This window comes from Stegostoma tigrinum, chromosome 1, assembly GCF_030684315.1.
Source record: "Stegostoma tigrinum isolate sSteTig4 chromosome 1, sSteTig4.hap1, whole genome shotgun sequence".
Lineage (NCBI taxonomy): Eukaryota > Metazoa > Chordata > Chondrichthyes > Orectolobiformes > Stegostomatidae > Stegostoma > Stegostoma tigrinum.
The window spans coordinates 166,797,311-166,818,183 of NC_081354.1; the positions used below are offsets into that span (position 1 = coordinate 166,797,311).

Below are 20,873 nucleotides of genomic sequence, written 5' to 3' on the forward strand. Positions count from 1 at the left end.
ATATCTGTTAAGGCCCCAGCTATTTCCTCTCTCGCTTCCCTCAGTAACCTGGGATAGATCCCATCCGGACCTGGGACTTGTCCCCCTAATACCTGTCAGAATAACCAACACTTCAGTCCCTCCTCATGGTGACTTGACCTACAGCAATCAAACATCTATCCCTAACCTCAACATCCACCACATCCCTCTCCTCAGTGAATGCCGACGCAAAGTACTCATTAAGAATCTCACTCATTTTCTCTGACTCCTCACATAACTTCCCTCCTTTGTCCTTGAGTGGGCCAACACTTTCCCTAGTTACCCTCTTGCTCCTAATGTATGAATAAAAGGTTTTGAGATTTTCCTTAACCCTGTTTGCTAAAGATATTTCATGACCCCTTTTAGCTCTCTTAATTCTTCATTTCAGATTGGTCCTACTTTCCCAACATTCTTCCATAGCTTCATCTGTTTTCAGTCACTTTGACCTTATGTATGCTTCCTTTTTCCTCTTTGTCAGTCTCACAATTTCACCTGTCATCCATGGTTCCCTAATCTTGTTCTTTCTATCCCTCATTTTCACAGGGACATGTCTGTCCTGCACCCTAATCAACCCCTGTTTAATGTCCTCCCACATTTCAAATGTGGATTTACCCTCATACAGCTGCTCCCAATCCATATTCCCCAGCTCCTGACGAATTTTGTTATAGTTCGCCTTCCCCCAATTCAGCACACTTTCCTTAGGACCACTCTTGTCTTTGTCCATAGGTATTCTAAAACTTATGGAATTGTGATCATTATTCCCAAAGTAATCCCCTACTGAAACTTCAACCACCTGGCCGGGCTCATTCCTCAACACCAGGTCCAGAATGGTCCCTTCCCAAGTTGGACTATTTACGTCCTGCTCTAGAAAACACTCCTGGATGCTCCTTACAAATTCTGCTCCATTTAAACCCCTGATGCTAAATGAATCCGAGTCAATGTTGGGAAAATTAAAACCTCCTATCACCACCACCCTGTTGCTCCTACATCTTTCCACAATCTGTCCACATATTTGTGTCTCTATCTCATACTTGCTGTTGGGAGGCCTGTAGTACAGCCCCAACATTGGTACCGCACCCTTCCTATTTCGGATCCCTGCCCATATTGCCTCACTGCTCGAGTTCTCCATAGTGCACCCCTTCAGCACAGCTGTGATATCCTCTTTGGCCAGTAATGCAACTACTCCACCCCTTGTCCCTCCCTCTCTATCCCGACTGAAGCATTTATATCCTGGGGTATTTAGTTGCCAATCTTGCCCTTCCCGTCAACCAAGTCTCAGTACTAATCCAAGCCCTAAGTTCATCTGCCTTACCTACTACACTTCTTGCATTAAAACAAATGGACCTCAGACCACCTGTCCCTCTGCATTCACCATCTGCTCTCTGCCTACTCTTCCCCTTTGTCACACTGACTTCATTATCTAGTTCCTGTTAGTTACTGCCTCCTTATTGTCCACTAACCTCCTCATTCGGTTTCCATCCCCCTGCCACATTAGTTTAAACCCTCCCCAACAGCATTAGCAAAAGCAGCTCCTAGGACATTGAGAGATAATGGGAACTGCAGATGCTGGAGAATTCCAAGATAATAAAATGTGAGGCTGGATGAACACAGCAGGCCAAGCAGCATCTCAGGAGCACAAAAGCTGACGTTTCGGGCCTAGACCCTTCATGAAGGATTCTGTTCTTCATGAAGGGTCTAGGCCCGAAACGTCAGCTTTTGTGCTCCTGAGATGCTGCTTGGCCTGCTGTGTTCATCCAGCCTCACATTTTATTATCCTAGGACATTGATTCCAGTCCTGCCCAAGCATACACCATCCAATTTGTAATTGTCCCACCTCCCGCAAAACTGGTCCCAATGTCCCAAAAGTCTGAACCCTTCCCTCCTGCACTATCTCTCAAGCCATTCATTTATCCTGCTTATTCTTTCATTTCTACTCTGACTAGCACGTGGCACTGGTAGCAATCCTGAGAATACTTTCTCTGACATCCTACTTTTTAACTTGGCTCCTAACTCCCTAAATTCTGCTTGTGGGACCTCATTCCATTTTTTACCGATATCATTGGTGCCTATATGCACCACGACAGCTGGCTGTTCACCCTCCCCCATCAGAATGTCCTGCAGTTGATCTGAGACATGCCTGACCCGTGCACCTGGGAGGCAACATACCATTCAGGAATCTCATTTTCAATCACAGAAGTGTCTATCTACTCTGCTTACAATTGAATCCCCTGTGACTGTAGCCCGTCCACTCTTTTTCCTGCCCTTCTGTACAGCAGAGCCAGCCACGGTGCCATGAACCTGGCTACTGCTGCCTTCTCCTGGTGAGCCATCTCCCCCAACAGTGTCAAAACGGTATGGCTGTTTTGGAAGGAGATGACCACAGGTGAAGTAGATTGTGAGGCACAGATCTGGGAATTAGAGAGGGTGTGATTTGTGATTATTATTATTATTACTATTATTATTATTGTTATTATTATCATCATCATCAACATCATCATCAGATTTGTGATTATTAAATGCACAAAACTAGAAGAAACACAGCGACACATAAAATTCCCTGCTTCTATTTGTGGAGGCATTTTTGGGCATTGTTGATTATAACCCTTATCATTCTGGATCTGTTCTGTTCTGCTGTCCTCTGTGCCTGTGGATTGTTGATAGGTAGTTTACATTTTAAGCTTTGTGGTAGTATCTGCTTTCTGAGGCATTCGTGCAGGAAGTGCAGTTGTTATAAAATTGCATGCCAAAAAATACACTGTACTCTAATGTAACTGACTGGGAATGGACATCCACACTGGAACAAGCCATCCTTATACAACAATAAAAAACCAGAACAAAGGAAAGAATAACCCTACAAGAAAAACTGTCCAAAATCACCTACAACAATGACATGGACAACACAGATTCATGGATTAAAAACATCTCAGACTGACCTCTTACAGACACTGAGAAGACTGTCCTAGTATGAAGACTGAATTATAACTACAGAGATGCTAAAAAGACTGACTTCCTGGTTGCACCGGAATCAACACTAAAGAACAATGGACTCACGGAAGAATTACAACAGACGATCAGACAGGCAATAGTCCCAACTCTGAGCAAAAAAGGCAAGTGGAACATATTCAACACGGAAGAGCGGAGAGCTTAGGAAAAGCTGTGGCAAGATGGGAACATTGTAATCTCACCAGCAGACAAAGGGCATGACAGTAATCCTCAATAGAGCCCAATGCATCGAGAAAGCTAATACACTACCAGCAGATATTGACACCTACCAACAGGTGGTGATAGACCCGACACCATAGCTAGCAAACTGAATTACAACGATCCTGAGACATCAGCAAGACAGACTTCCAAAAAATGAAGCCAGCCTGAGGGATCCAACACACCTCGCTTCTACAGACTCCCTGACATGCACAAACTGGGGGTCCCCTCAGATCCATTGTCTCGATACCAGTCACACCAACATATAGACTTGCCAAACAGCTACAACAGAAATTGAAATGCTTAGATGACAACACTACCCATTCAAGATAATGATATCCTTTGGTGTAACAGCACTATTTACATCCATTAACATCGACCTAGCCAAAGAAACAATTGCCACATTGCTAGATGAATCAAGTATGCCGACAACCCAGGACACCATCATCAATAACAACACTACCATGAAACTACCAGATCTGTGCCTCACAATCCACTTCACCTTCAACAACAACACATGCAAACAAATCAACGGAAAACCAGTGGGATCCCCAATATCATGGCTTATTGCAGAAGCAGAAATGCAAAGGTTAAAACAGACAGCACTCCCCACTACACAACCAAAACTTTGGGTCCAATATGTAGATGACACCCTCGTGATCATCAAACACACAAAATTAGAAGAAACCCACTAACACATAAACAACATCCTCACTCGGGTAAAGTAAAATCACAAAAGAAGAGAACACGTGGCTGCGCAGCTGGTGTAGGAGGGAGGGCTTCAGATATGTAGATAATTGGGATGCCTTCTGGGGAAGGTGGGACCTGTACAAGAAGGACGGGTTGCTTCTGAACTGCAAGGGGACCAATGTCCTGGGTGGAAGGTTTGCTCGAGTAGTTTGAGAGGGTTTAAACTAGTATGGCAGGGGGGTGGGAACCTGCCTGTATACCGGAGGTGAGAGTTGATGCAGGTGAGGCAGTAGCAAGAGGTAGACCAGCTAGTGGGAAGGATTTTCCTGGGAAGGAACCAAGGGATCAGTTAAAGTGTGTTTGCTTTAACGCAAGGAGTATCAGGAATAAAAGTGATGAACTTAGAGCATGGATCAGTACCTGGTGCTATGATGTTGTGGCCATAACAGAGACATGGGTTTCTCAGGGGCAGAAATGGTTGCTGGATGTTCCAGGGTTTAGAGCATTTAAAAAGAATAGGGAGGGGGAAAAAGAGGAGGGGGTGTAGCACTACTAATCAGAGAGGGTATCACAGCTACAGAAGCTTCCATTGTCGAGAAAGATCTGCCTACCGAGTTAGTATGGGTGGAAATTAGGAACAGCAAGGGAGTAGTCACCTCGTTAGGGGTTTACTACAGGCCCCCCAATAGCAGCAGGGAGATTGAAGAAAGCATAGGTCGGCAGATTTTGGAAAAGTGCGGACATAGTAGGGTTGTTGTAATGGGTGACTTTAACTTTCCCAATATTGACTGGAACCTCCTTCAAGCAGAAGATTTGAATGGAACTGTTTTTGTAAGGTGTGTTCAGGAGGGTTTCCTAACTCAGTATGTTGACAGGCCGATGAGGGGAGAGGCCATTCTAAACTTGGTGCTCGGAAAGGAGCCGGGGCAGATCTCAGATCTTGTGGTGGGACAGCATTTTGGTGATAGTGACCATAACTGCCTCACATTCTACATAGCTATGGAGAAGGAGAGGATTAGGCAAAATGGGAGGATATTTAATTGGGGAAGAGGAAACTATGATGCGATTGGACATGAGTTAGGAAGCATGGACTGGGAACAACTGTTCCATGGTAAAGGCACTATAGACATGTGGAGACTGTTTAAAGAACAGTTGTTGCGAGTGATGAATAAATATGTCCCTCTGAGACAAGCAAGAAGGGGTAAGATAAAGGAACCTTGGATGATGAGAGCGGTAGAGCTTCTTGTCAAAAGGAAGAAGGTAGTTTACATAAGGTGGAGGAAGCTAGGGTCAAGTTCAGCTCTAGAGGATTACAGGCAGGCAAGGAAGGAGCTCAAAAATAGTCTGAGGAGAGCCAGGAGGGGACACGAGAAAGGCTTAGCAGAACAGATTAGGGAGAACACAAAGGCATTTTACACTTATGTGAGGAATAAGAGAATGGTCAAACAAAGAGTAGGGCCGATCAGGGATAGCATAGGGAACTTGTGTGTGGAGTCTGAGGAGGTAGGGAAAGCCCTACTTGAGTTTTTTGCTTCTGTCTTTATGAAAGAAACAAACTTTGTAGTGAATGAAACCTTTGAAGAGCAGGTGTGCATGCTGGAATGGATAGAGATAGAGGAAGCTGATGTGCTGAAAATTTTGTCAAACATTAAGATTGACAAGTCGCCAGGCCCAGACCAGATTTGTCCTCGGCTGCTTTGGGAAGCAAGAAATGAAATTGCTTCACCACTTGCGAAGATCTTTGCATCCTCGCTCTCCACTGGAGTCGTACCTGAGGACTGGAGAGAGGCAAATGTAATTTCTCTCTTCAAGAAAGGAAATAGGGAAATCTCCGGCAATTACAGACCAGTAAGTCTCACGTCTGTCATCTGCAAGGTGTTAGAAAGGATTCTGAGGGATAGGATTTATGACCATCTGGAAGAGCATGGCTTGATTAAATGCAGTCAACACGGCTTTGTGAGGGGCAGGTCATGCCTCACAAACCTTATCGAGTTCTTTGAGGATGTGACTAGAAAAGTTGATGAGGGTCGAACTGTGGATGTGGTGTATATGGACTTCAGGAAGGCATTTGATAAGGTTCCCCATGGTAGACTCATTCAGAAGGTCAGGAGGAATGGGATACAGGGGAACTTATCTGCCTGGATACAGAATTGGCTGGCCAACAGAAGGCAGCGAGTGGTAGTAGAAGGAAAATATTCTGCCCTGAAGTCAGTGGTGAGTGGTGTTCCACAGGGCTCTGTCCTTGGGCCTCTACTGTTTGTAATTTTTATTAATGATTTGGATGAGGGGATTGAAGGATGGGTCAGCAAGTTTGCAGACGACACGAAGGTTGGAGGTGTCGTTGACAGTATAGAGGGCTGTTGTAGGCTGCAGTGGGACATTGACAGGATGTAGAAATGGGCTGAGAGATGGCAGATGGAGTTCAACCTGGATAAATGCGAGGTGATGCATTTTGGAAGGTTGAATTTGAAAGCTGAGTACAGGATTAAGGATAGGATTCTGGCAGTGTGGAGGAACAGAGGGATCTTGGTGTGCAGATACATAGATCCCTTAAAATGGCCACTCAAGTGGACAGGGTTGTTAAGAAAGCATATGGTGTTTTGGCTTTCATTAGCAGGGGGATTGAGTTTAAGAGTCGTGAGATCTTGTTGCAGCTCTATAAAACTTTGGTTAGACCGCACTTGGAATACTGCGTCCAGTTCTGGTCGCCCTATTATAGGAAAGATGTGGATGCTTTGGAGAGGGTTCAGAGGAGGTTTACCAGGATGCTGCCTGGACTGGAGGGCTTATCTTATGAAGAGAGGTTGACTGAGCTCGGACTTTTTTCATTGGAGAAAAGGAGGAGGAGAGGGGTCCTAATTGAGGTATACAAGATAATGAGAGGCATAGATAGAGTTGATAGCCAGAGACTATTTCCCAGGGCAGAAATGGCTAACACGAGGGGTCATAGTTTTAAACTGGTTGGAGGAAAGTATAGAGGGGATGTCAGAGGCGGGTTCTTTACACAGAGAGTTGTGAGAGCATGGAATGCGTTGCCAGCAGCAGTTGTGGAAGCAAGGTCGTTGGGGACACTTAAGAGACTGCTGGACATGCATATGGTCACAGAAATTTGAGGGTGCATACATGAGGATCAATGGTCGGCACAACATCGTGGGCTGAAGGTCCTGTTCTGTGTTGTACTGTTCTATGTTCTATGTTCTAACACCAACCCTTCCTGGACATAATGGTAGAACGCAAAGACAACTGGGAACTCCAGACTAGCAAAGGCCATACATACGGACCAGATACTCAATTACACTGGCAACCACCCCAACGGCCACAAATGGAGCTGTACGAGGACACTGTTTAAATGAACCACAACACTTTGCAGCAACCTGGAACCAAGCAAAGCACAACAAGAGCACTCATACGGAATCTTCAAAAGAAGTGAATACCCGAAAAGCACATTCCACCGTTACCTCTGAGACAGAACACAACGGGAAGACACAACATGACCAGAATCACTTATCATCCTACCGTACATCAAGGGCATGTTAGCGATAACCACAGGAATACTTAGACCCCTAGGTATCAGAATAGCCCACAAATCAACAACCACCCTGCGACAGATACTGACAAACGTAAAGGATCCCATGCCCAAAACTGGCAAAACTGGGCTAATATATAAAATAACACACAAGGGCTGTGAGAAGCACTACATAGGCCAACCGGAGGAATATTGACAATACTGATACCTGAGCACCAATTAGCCACCAAGAGACATGACCAATTCTCACTTGTATCATTACGCAGGGACAAAGAGGGGCACAAATTTGAATGGGACAATGCATCCATAATCGCACAAGCCAAACAGAACCATGACAGGGAATTCCTGGAGGCCTGGTATTCTAACTGGAACTCCATCAACAAACACATTGAGTTAGACCCTGTGCACGAACCGCTGAGAAACAGAACTGGAAGTTGAACCAAATACCCGACAAACAGAGGCGTTTAAATAACAAGCAGGGCAGAACACCAACGCTTCACTGGAGGCGCACTGACAATGTTACCTAGCAGGGTGACGAAAGGATGCAACTAAACACCGACTCAGTGAGCATGTCTACAACCTAATATTCTATGTCTTATGCTTGGTTAAAGGGGAGAAACAAATTGAGCAGGGATTCAGATCTCTTTTCAATTAAACAAAACATTTACACATTCTCTTCAATAATTCTTGCAAAATCAATTTTGAGGGATCTGCAATTATAAGTTTGTGTCTGATGGGCTGGGCTTATATGTCATGTGACAAAATATCCAGCTGGTCCGATGGAAAAGTGCTTCAGTAAAATCAGTACAGATTTTATATGACGTGTCAGTTGGTAGAACTACAATATTCAAACCTCTGGCTCTCTGAATACTCCACGAATTTTGCCAAATTCTAAAGTAAAATGAAATATCTAGTCACAGAATTTCTGTTCATTTTGAGCTGGAGTCTCACCTCCTCTCTCTATTTTCATCAGGGGGAGAAAGAAGAAAAGTGTATCATAGAGGACATACCAGGTGATACCCTGGTTACAGGTGAGAGTGTATACATATTGATGCTATTTTAACAAAATCCAGAGAAAGACTTCATCATTGATTAAGAAGATTTAAAACACCTATGATATTTTTTACATAAGTCACAAAATTACTTGCTTTTTTATCAATTGTAGATGATTAAGGTAATATGAGTGATGGTAATGAAATACAACCCAAATTATCAAAAACTAAATGAGTGTTCATTTTTTACAACTCTATTTTAAATTGATTGGACACTCCACGCATGTCTATTTTCATCTCTGTCTTTGCCAATCTGCCATTTCAGTGAATGTCTTTGTTGTCAATAGATCCGCAGCAGTATGTTTATAACATTATAAATGGGAATCTTTGTTACTCAGCATTTACATTTTATAACCGTAGAATTAATTGAAGCTAAAAGTTTCTACACACAAATTAAACAACTTGTAAATCATGAAGGAAGTTATCTGTTACTGTTAAGCTGAAAAGGTGTTCTGCACCACCTGCAACATTCTCAGGACAAAAGGTGTACATTGTTTGCTCTGAATGTCCTTGGAAGTTTCATTGATTACATGCATGTTGCAAAAATGTTTCTTTATCAGTTTGCTAATAAATTAATGTTACATAATAATGAATACTGCACAATAGTTCTCATTCTCAAATTCTACATATATTGTTAACTGAAGAATCTTTACTTAATGAAATCTATTAAAATTTCATTTACAAATAACTCCCTAATCATGTGCAAAGTTCGTAGAGAATGAGAGACTGACTGTCGATAACATTGGCTTTAGCATGATAAGGTAATTTACTTTGCTGCTTTGTCAAAATGTAGGTGATTCTTGAAGACTTTAAAATACCAGATTCATTGTTTCCACAGTTAGAATAACTTTATTTAATCTTTTTTGGTCAGTTGAATTCTTGTCAATATACCAAAAATGTAACTGCATATTAATTTATTTCTGGACAAACTGAGAGTTCCTTTGATTGGTTGACAATGCCCGATGCTGTTTCAAAGATGCACTCAAAGATAAATGATCTTCTCAGCAGTCCTCAGACTATGGGGAAGAAAATAATTCAGGAGATAGAAGAAACATGTAAGAAAGGCACTATTACAATACCCACTGAGCACTTCAATATACAGGTGAATTGGGAAAATCAGACTGGCAGCAGATCCCAAGAAAATGAATTTGTGGAATGTCTATGAAATGGTTTCTTTGGAGCAGTTCATGGTAAAAGCATACCGGGGAGCAAGCAATTCCAGATTTGGTGATGAGTAATAGGGCAGATTTGTTTAGGGAGCTCAAGGCAAAAGAACCTGAGGGGACAATGACTATAACGTGATGGAATTGGCCCTGCAGTTTGAAAGGGAGAAGCTTGAATCAGATGTAATTACAATTGAGTAAAGGGAACTATGAGGGAGGAGCTGGACAGATTTGATTGGAGGGGATGTCTCGCAGGTAAGACAGGGGAACAGCAATAGCAAGAGTTTCAGGAGTTTTTTGGAAGGCACAACAGAAATTGATCACATGAAGAAGAAACATACTAAGGGGAAGACAAGGTAACCATGGCTGATAACAGAAGTCGAGCATGGATAAAAGCAGAAGAATGCATACAATGTGGTGAAGATTAGTGGGAAGCCAGAAGATTGGAAGCCTTAATAAAACTATCAAAGCACAATAAAAACATCTATAAGAGGAGAGAAAATGAAATATGTTGTAAAATAAATGTACTATATATATAGCTAGGAATATAAAAGGAGATAGCAAGAGTTCTGTTTTAGATAACTAAAAGGTAAGGGAGAGGCAAGAGTAAACATTAGACTGTTGGAAAATGAGGTTGGAGAAGTAGTAATGGGGAACAAAGAAATAGCTGAGGAAATGACTATCTATTTTGTATCAGTCTTCATTGCAAAAGACAACATTAGTACACCAGACCCTCAACAGAGTCAGGGAGAGAGATGAATATATTGGCATCACTAAGGAGAAGGTGCTGAGGAAGCTGAAATGTTTGAAGGTAGATAAATTACCCCGACCAGATGGAGAACAGTCCAGGGTTCTGTAAAAGATAGCTGAGGAGATTGTGGAGATATTGGTGGTGATCTTTCAGGAATCACTGGAGTCAGGGAGTGTCCCAGAGAACTGAAAAATGGCTCATGTTTAAGAAGGGAAGGAGGCAGACTACAGGAAACTATAGGCTGGTTAGCCTGACCTTGGTAAGATTTTAAAGTTCATTATAAGGATGAGAATGTGGAATACATGAAAATGCATAGTAAAATAGAGTTGAATCAGCACAGCTTTGTCAAGGGAAGTCATACCTTATAAATCTGTGAGAATTCTTTGAGGAGTTAGTGAGCAAGTTAGACAAAGGAGGGCCAGCGGATGTCATCTATTTGGATTTCCAGAAAGTCTTTGGCAAGGTACTGCACAGGAGGCTGCTAAATTAGCTAACAACCCATGGTGTTAGGAACAAAGAACTGGCATAGATTGTGGTTTGGCTGACTGACAGAAGGCAGAGTGGGGATAAAGGAGTCTTTTTCAGGACTGCATCTGGTGACTAGTGTGACTTCTGCAGGGGCCAATGTTGGGACCACAATTATTCACATTATACATTAACAATCTGGATGAAAGGACTGAAGACATCTTTCCTAAATTTTCAGATTACACAAAGATAGGTGATGGAACAGGTAGTGTTGACAGGGTGGGGAGGTTGCAGGAAGACTTAACAGGCTAGGAGAATGGGTTAAGAAATGGCAGATAGAGTACAATGTGGGAATATTTTATTATTCACACATGGGACATGGGTATTGCTGGCCGGCCAGCATTTATTGCCCATCTCTAATTGCCTCTGAGCTAAGCCATTTCAAAGGGCAGTTGAGAGTCAATCACATTGCTGTGGGTCTGGAGTCACATGTAGGCTAGACCAGGTAAAGATGGCAGTTTTCTCTTGTAAAGGACATTAGGGAATAGATGGGCTGTTCCCTGACAATCAACAATAGTCTCATGGTCATCAGTAGATTCTTAATTCCAGATTATTATCAAATTTAAATTGTACCAACTGCTATGGCAGGATTTGAACCCGGGTCCCGAGAACATTAGCTGAGTTTTTGGATGAATAGTCTATTGACAGTACCACAAGGCCATTGCCTCCTCCTGTGTAAGGTTACATACTTTGGTAGGAAGAATAGAGGCATAGACTTTTTTTCCAAATGGGGAAAGGTTTCAGAAATCTGAAGCACAAGGGGACTTGGGAGTCCTTGTTCAGGATTCTCTTAAGGTTAACCTGCAGATTCACTTGGCAGTTAGGAAGGCAAATGCAATGTTAGCATTCATTTTGAGGGGGCTAGAATGCAAGAGCAGAGATGTATGCTGAGTCTATTTAAGGGTCTGGTCAGACAGCATTTGGAATATTGTGAACAGTTTTGGGTCCCTTTTCTAAGGAAGGATGTGTTTGTATTGGAGGGGATCCAGAAGAGGTTTATAGGAATGATCCCAGGGATGAAGGGCTTGTCATATGAGAAGCAGTTGAGGACTCAGGGTCTATACTAGATGGAATTTAGAAGGATAGGGAGAATCTCATTAAAATTTACAGAATACTGAGAGGCTTTAGTAGACTGGGTGTGGAGAAGACGTTTCCACCAGTAGGATACAATATGACCTGAGGGCACAGCTTCAAAGTGAAGGGACAACCTTTGAGTATTGACAGATGAGGAATTTCTTCAACCAAAGGGTGATGAATCTGCGGAACTCATGCCACAGGAGACTGTGGAGGCCAAGTTATTGAGTGTAGTTAAGACAGAGATAAGATCAAGGGTTACACGGAGAAGGCAGGAGAGTGGAGTTGAGAAACGTATTAGTTATGATTGAATGGCGAAGCGGATTCGATAGGCAAAATGGCCTAATTCTGCTCCTATACCTTGTATCTGATGGATGTGCCCAAAATCAGAATACCTCCATGTAAATGAGAATGAATTCCAGGCACTTTTTCAAACTAAAACAATGGCCATTTCTCTATTTATTACATACGATGAGATATAAACTATGCAATCTTCACATTTTACATCACTTCTCAATAATTCACTTTTATTGAATTCCTCATAATGAAGGCATTTGCTTTCAAATATTGCAGGAACTATTTTATAAAGCTATGTGCATTACAGACATTTCTTAAATGAGCAATGTTGATGAGTCAGGACTAGTAGTGTAAGTCACCAACAGAACATCTACGCTGTCTCTAATTTCTGGGTTATGAACTACATGTGGACTGCTGTGGTTTAAAAAGTCAGTTCATGACCTTCTCAAAGGCAACTAGAGTCAGGCAATAAACTCTGTCCAGCCAGCGATGCCCATTTCCCATGAGTGAATAAATAAAACATTGCTTCAGCCACTGCACAGACCTCTGCCTTGTGTGCATGCAGCATCCTGAGAAACTGATATGTCAGTTGGCACGTGTGGACCCTTGGACCATTTCTTAGAGGGAACCAATACAGTATGAAACAAAACAAAAGTTGATCACAAAATTGGTTAAGTGATGCAACACTTGCATTATAAAAACAAGATAAAGGGGCGAGTGAGGAAACAGGAGGTTCACAATTTTGCAGAGTATGATTTGTAGCAATTTACACTACAGCATCATTTTCACAGTCAGAGCTCTTGCCTCAGTTCACTCTTTATAATTGGTAGTGATTAGCATGACAGCAATTAATAATTACCTGGACTCTCCTTCTGTTCAGGACATTACAAAATCCAATCGTGGGATTTGGCCACACGAGATTTTCTTCCTTCTGCTCCAGGTTTGGGGATGTTTGTGAATGTCAAAGGTCCGGATGGGCAGGTACAAAAATATATAACATTATGAATTTTTAATACATTATTGCAGCTGACATGGCTAACGGTTAAATAAAACTTATGAAATGGTAAAGATATTGCACACAATAAATTCTCCTGCTTAAGTTATAAAAATGTTTTTGGTTTTTTAGATTCTTTTTTCACCCCATGATCTGAATGTCCTGGCTTACAATGATCCGCTTGTACTGCTTGTAAACAAATCTTTTCACTGTACTTAGGTGTGCATGACAGTAAATAAAACAAATCAAATCAAATCAAGTAATAAGATAAAAGTCCATTGTGTTGGAGGTAGCATATTATCATGGATAAAAGATTGTGAAACAATGGAAGACAGAGTGCTAGGATAAGGGGTGCAGTTTCAAGATAGCAAAACTGTACCGAGTGGAGTCCCACTGCTAGGACCACAAATATTTACAATATATTATCCCTTGATTGAGGGAAGTAAATGTACAATGGCTAGGTTTGCTGATGATAGAAAATAGGTGAGAACGCAAGTCATGAGGATGACACAAAGAGTCTACAGGGAGAGATAGACAGTTTAAATGAATGAGGAAAAACTTGACAGATTGAATATGATGTGAGAAACAGTGAGGCTATGCACACTGGAATGAAGAATAGATGAGATGAATATTATTTAATGGGGAAAAATTACCAAAAGCTGCAGCATAAGGTGAGATTCCTCATACATGAATCACAAAGCCTAGTAACCATTTTCAGCATGTGATAGGGAAGAAAGAAATGTCAGCTTTTATTTCAAAGATATGTCCCCTATTCCCCTTACATCCTAGTGCCAAACTATGGCCCTATGTCCACCACACTGCATCCACCCCCACACCCCCATATTTGAAAAGTTCCTCAATTATTGACTTTTGACAGTCCTCTGGGCTGTGAAGTCCAAAGCTTCACCACTCTCTGAATGAAGTAAGTTGTCCTCACCTCACTCGTAAATGGCCTGCAGAAACAGGCCAGCAGAAACATCATTCCCTGCAATAATTTTGTAAGTTTTAACAAGATCACTCTTCATTCCTTGAATTTTGCTCATTATTTTTGTTTTCACATATTGATAGAAGAGTTTATGGTCCACATTCGTGTTCCTAGTATCCTTGCATTCTCTTTTTCCTTAGCAATTTCTTTGCCATCCTTCACTGGGTCATAAATTGCTCCCAACCGCAGACTTATCACAATTTCTGACATTCTTATAAGCTAGCTTTGGATTTCATCTTTCCAAGCCTACCAGGTTGCATTTTGAACGTGCCAATTGAACAGCAGATCAGGTTGAGCAGGTAGAGTCATGAATGGGCACACTAAAACCCATGCCACTCACACACCTCACCGCAAAAACTGTAAATGTGTGCCGGACATACAGGTACAGGCTCCCACTGCCATTTTTTGCAATGATAGAGAAAAGTCAGGCTGATATGTTTGCTTTCACTTGAATGTCTTTCATTCAATGTATAATAAAATAACTGCAGAAAATTGTGTCATGGCTAAGTAATTCATGTTCCTTGTTTTCTTGCAAACAGGTTTTGTTGCATAAACTGTATGGGCCGGACAGTCGTTTTACATTTCAGTCACACTTTCAAGGGGAGCACCATATCTGCCTCATGTCCAACTCCACCAAAATAGCTGTGTTTGCTGGGACCAAACTGGTATGGCTATCAGTTTACAATTTGCTTTTGAGAGAAATTGTAAATTACCATTTACAACAGAATGGCTCAAATGCTGAGAACACTTAATTGGCTCAGCAAGGGCTGGTGACGGAGCGGAATTATGGACTGGGAATCTAGAACCTCAGGCTAACGTTCTGGTGACATGGGTTCAAATGCCACTATGGCACTGGGTCAATTGGAACTTAATTAAAGAAAATTCTGAATTGAAAAGCTGATCTAATGGTGATCATGTAACCACTATAGAACATAGGACAGTACTGTACAGGTCGGGCCCTTTGGCCCCCATGTCATGCTGAACATGACACCAGATGAAACTAAACCCTTCTGACTGCCGTTGGTCAATATTCCACCATTCCTTGCATATCCATGTGCTTACTTAAAAACCCTTTAAAGCGCCCCTATCGTATCTGCCTCCACCAGCACCCCTGGCAGCACATTGAAGCGCATTTCAGAGGCTCCCTTATCGCAGGTGGCCTCATCTGAATATATGGGACTGAGATGGAGGAACTGAGAGTTTTCCTCCACTTGGCTGAGCTTGTCGTCACCCTCAACAACTTCTCTTTCAGCTCCTCTCATTTTCTCCAGGTAAGAGGGGTGGCCATGGATACCCGCATGGGCCCTAGTTATGCCTGTCTCTTTGTGGGGTACGTGGAACATTCCTTGTTCCAGTCCTATTCCAACCCGCCCCCCGCACCCACAACACTTTCTCTGACACATCAATGATATCATCAGTGCTGCTTCCCTCTCTCATCTAGAATTGGAAAACTTCATCAGTTTTGCCTCCAATTTCCACCTTGCCCTCACTTTCACCTGGTCTATTTCTGACTCCTCCCCCTCTTCCCTTCCGCGACATTTCTGTTTCCATTTCTGGGGTTAGACTGGCCACTAATATCCATTGCAAACCCACCGACTCCCACAGCTACCTGGACTATACATCCTCACACCTCACTTCCTGTCAAGACTCCATCCCATTCTCCCAGTTCCTCCATCTCCATCACATATGTTCAGATGAGGCCAACTTCGACAAGGGAGCATCCGAAGTGTCCACATTCTTCCTCAACCAAGGATTCTCCAGCTCCATTGTCGACAGGGCCGGCAATCGGGTCTGACCCATCTCCCTCACTTCTGCTCTCACCCCTTCGCTTCCCTCCCACAACAGCGATAGGGTTCCCCTTATCCTCACTTACCATCCCACCAGCATCCACATCCAGAAGATCATCAGATGCCATTTCCGCCACCTCCAGCCAAGATGCCACCACCAGACACATATTTCCCTCTCCTCACTTGTCCACCTTCCGCAGGGACCGTTCCCTCCGGGACACCCTGGTCCACACTTCCTTCACCCCCGACACCCCCAACAACTCCCCACAGGCCTACGGCACCTACCCCTGTAACTGGCGAAGGTGCAACACCTGTCTATTTACCTCCTCCCTCCCCAGAATCCAAGGGCCCAAACATATCTTCCAGGTGAAGCAACACTTCGCCTGAACTTCCAAGAATCTAGCCTACTGCATTTGCTGCTCACAATGTGGTCTTCTCTACATTGGGGAAACGAAGCATAGACTTGGCAATCGCTTCACAGAGCATCTACGTTCTGCTCGCAAAAAAGACCCTGAACTACCTGTTAGAGATAATGGGAACTGCAGATGCTGGAGAATTCCAAGATAATAAAATGTGAGGCTGGATGAACACAGCAGGCCAAGCAGCATCTCAGGAGCACAAAAGCTGACGTTTCGGGCCTAGACCCTTCATCAGAGAGGGGGATGGGGTGAGGGTTCTGGAATAAATAGGGAGAGAGGGGGAGGCGGACCGAAGATGGAGAGAAAAGAAGATAGGTGGAGAGGAGAGTATAGGTAGGGAGGGGATAGGTCAGTCCAGGGAAGACGGACAGGTCAAGGAGGTGGGATGGCACAATAATAACATCAGACAATAGTGAGAGCTCTTTTTCTGAAACTGAGTATTTGTTATTCTGGTAACAAAGTGTAGAGCTGGATGAACACAGCAGGCCAAGCAGCATCTTAGGAGCACAAAAGCTGACGTTTTGGGCCTAGAGTCTTCTGTTTTAAATAGCCAGGAATAACTTTACTTTATGTTGAAATTATAATTGCATTGAAGTTCAACAGAAATTCTTCTCAACACCTTTTGTAACCATAGTAAGAGATAGACAGGATCGCCATCCAATAATTTTAGGGAAGCTCAACTAAATTCAGAACTATATATTGCTGGGCCCACTGTTTTCTGTCACTTACAGAAATGATTTAGATGTGAATATAGGAGGTATGGCTAGTAAATTAGCAGATGACACCTAAATTGGTGGTGTATTGGACAGTGAAGGTTGCCTCAGAGTACAACAGGATCTTGATCAAATGGACCAATGGGCTGAGGAGTGGCAGATGGAGTTTAATCTAGATAAATGTGAGGTGCTACATTTTGTGTGGGGGGGGGGCATGGTGGCTCAGTGGCTGTGTGGAGTTTGCACACTCTCCCTGTGTCTTTGTGGGTTTCCTCTGGGTGCTCATGTTTCTTCTCACATCCAAAGATATGCACGTTAGGTGGGTTGGCCATGGGAAATTGCCTGTAATGTTCAGGGGTTTGTAGCTTAGGTGTGTTATAGGGAGATGGGTCTGGGTGGGATGCTCCTAAGGTTGGTGTGGACTTGTGCTGAAGAGCCTGTTTCCACACTGTAGGGATTCTATGAAATACGGCAGGGCTTATACACCTAATGGTCACAAAGTGACCATGCGGTGCAGGTTCATAGCTTCTTGAAAGTGGAGTCACAGGTAGACAGGGTAGTGAAGAAGGTGTTTAGTGTGTTTGTCTTTATTTGTCAATGCATTGAGTATAGGAGTTGGGAGGTCATGTTGTGGCTCTACAGGACATTGATTAGGCCACTTTTGGAATACTGGCTTCAGTTCTGGTCTCCCTGTTACAGGAAAGATATTGTGAAACTTGAAAGGGCTCAGAAAAGATTTACAAGGATGTTACAACAACAGCAAAAACAGAAGTTACTGGAAAAGCTCAGCAGGTCTGGCAGCATCTGTGAGGAAAAATCAAAGTTAATATTTTGGGTCTGGATGAACCTTCCTCAGAGCTGATGGCAGCTAGGAAAATGTTGGTTTATATGCAGAGATAGGGTGGTAGGATAGGGAATGGAGTCCAAAGAAAGAGAAGAGCAGTTGAATATACAAAGGAGTTGATAATGATCTGGCTAGGAGGGTGATTAGCTGTTAATGGGGACTGTTCATGACTAACAATAGGTGTAATGGCAGACTACATGATAACAAGGCCTGGTGCATGGAGCTGGGGGCTTGGACATGAGAAAGTTTGGACCCTAAAATTATTGAACTCGATTGTGAAACTGAAGACCTGCAGGGTCCCCAAGCAGAAAATGAGGTGTTGTTCTTCGAGCTTGCGCTGAGCCTCGTTTGAACACTGTAGCAAAAGGTTAACTCTGAGTTTTATTCGCAGGTGCTACCAGACTTGCTGAGCTTTTCCAGCAACTTCTGATTTTGTTCCTGATTTACAACATCCGCAGTTCTTTTGGCTTTTGCAAGGATGTTGCCAAGGTTGCAGGGTTTGAGCTACAAGAGGCTGAACAGGCTGCGGCTGTTTTCCCTGGAGTGTCAGCGACTGAGGAGTAACCTTAAAGAAGTTTATATAATTATGAGGGGCATGGATAGGGTAAATAGTCACAGTATTTTCCCCGGGGTAGGAGATTCTAAAACTAGAGGACATACATTTAAGATGAGAGAGGCAAGATTCAAATGGGACCTCAGAGGCAATGTTTTCACGCAGAATGTGGTGCATGAATGGAATGAGCTGCCAGACGAAGTGGAGGCTGGTACAATTACAACATTTAAAAGTCATCTGGATGAGTATATGAATAGGAAGGGTTAGAAGGATATGAGCCAATTGCTTGCAAATGGGACTAGATTAATTTAGGATATTTCATTGGAATAGATGAGTTGGACCGAAGGGTCTGTTTCTGTTCTATACATCTCACTGAATCTATGAGTACATAAAGTTATCTTTTCAGGAGTTGCTGCACTTTTCATTTTTAATACCAATGCCATTTCATCTATTCTGTTTTACAGCGCATAAATCTGGATGTTCAAGTTGGTGAACAGGCCATTGATGAGTCTCTCAAAGAAACTAAAGACACAGTCAATGAAGTGAAGGAAAGATTGCTGTATTTGCTGAACCAGATGCAATATATCAGCAGGCAGCAGGATTACCAAAGGGTATGACGGGGTTTGTATGCAAGGAATAGTTATATCAGCTTTCGGAATTATAGAGATACGCCCCCTGACCTGAATGGCCTTCTGAACTTTGGATTTTTCATCATATTAGAGGTAGCTCTCTGGCCTGAACAAGAGTCTGTCAAAACCTAGGTGGAGTTTTGGTGTGGCAGATCTATGGGCATTGTTTTTAGTTATGAATGTCACTGACTAGGCCAGCATCTATTGCCGATCCCTGATTGTCCTGTACATGTAGTTGATGAGCTGCCTCCTTGAATTGCTGCAGCTTTGGACTCAGCAGTTCTGTTGGAAATGAGTTCCAGGATCTTGACCCAATGTCGGTGAAGGAATGGCAAAATGATTCTCAGTCAGGATGGTAAGCTTGGAGAAGAACTTGCAGATGGGACTGTAGCCATGCATTTGGTACCATTATCCTGTTTGATGATACAGGTTGTGGATTTTGAAGGAGGAGCCTTAGTGAGTTACTGCAATGCATCTTGTGGATGGTTCACACTGCTGCTCTTGGGTGCCAGTGGTGAATGAAACAAACATAGAACATAGAACAGTACAGCACAGTACGGACCCTTCGGCTCACGATGTTGTGCCGACCTATTATCCTACTCTAAGATCAAAGTACCCTACATACTCTACATTATATTATCCTCCATGTGCCTATCCAAGAGTCGCTGAAAAGTCTCTAAAGTATCTGACTCCAATACCACTGCTGGCAGCGCATTCCACACACCCACCACTCTCTGTGTGAAGAACCTACCTCTGACATCTCCCCTATACCTTCCTCCAATCACCTTAAAATTATGCCCCCTCATAATTGTCATTTCAACCCAGGGAAAAAAATCTGACTATCCACTCTTTCTATGCTTCTCATCATCTTGTACACCTCTATCAAATCACCTCTCATCCTTCTTTGCTCCAATGTAAAAAGCCATAGCTCCCTCAACCCTTCCTCATATGACCTGCCATCCAGTCCAGGAAGCATCTTGGTAAATCTCCTCTGCACACTCTCTAATGCTTCCACAGCTTTCCTATCACGAGGTGACCAGAACTAATCACAATATTCCGAGTGTGGTCTAACCGAAGTTTCATAGAGCTGCAGCATAACCTCACCGCTCTTAAACTCAGTTTCCCTGCCAATGAAAGCCAACACACGATACGTTTTCTTTACAACGCTGTCAACTTGTGCAGTAACTTTGCGAGATCTATGGACATGGACCCCGAGATCCCTCTATTCCTCCACACTGCCGAGAATCTTGCCATTAACCCAGTATTCTGCATTCATTTTCAACTTTTCCAAGTGAATTATTTCAACAAAGTTATGGAAAAGTTCCTGTTTTATGTAATTTTGATGCTGTAATAGAACACACAAATAGAATAGGAAGTGAAATTATTTCATCATTTCAATGAAAGCTCTTATGACATTCAGAAAATTGAGTGGAATTTTCAAATAAAGTCCTGTAGGTATGATCAGTTAAGTAATACATCTACATCTTCTTTCTTATCTGCAGTCACGTGAAGAAGAATTTCGTCAAATAAATGAAGAAACTAACAGTAGCGTCTTATGGTGGGCCATTTTTCAAACCGTTATCCTCCTCTCAATGGGAGCTTGGCAAATGAAGCAGATGAAAAATTTCCTGATAGCCAAGAAACTAGTATGA

General features: G+C 42.8%; 1 protein-coding gene across 1 annotated transcript; it reads left to right on the forward strand.

Annotated features, from left to right (window-relative positions):
* The first annotated feature begins 3,641 nt into the window (after positions 1–3,641).
* LOC125458279 (transmembrane emp24 domain-containing protein 11-like) lies at positions 3,642–20,873 on the forward strand. The gene is made up of 6 exons (XM_048543437.2): positions 3,642–3,808; positions 8,333–8,466; positions 13,178–13,278; positions 14,816–14,941; positions 19,057–19,203; positions 20,724–20,873. The coding sequence occupies exons 1-6, from the start codon at positions 3,642–3,644 to the stop codon at positions 20,871–20,873; spliced, it is 825 nt and encodes a 274-aa protein (XP_048399394.2).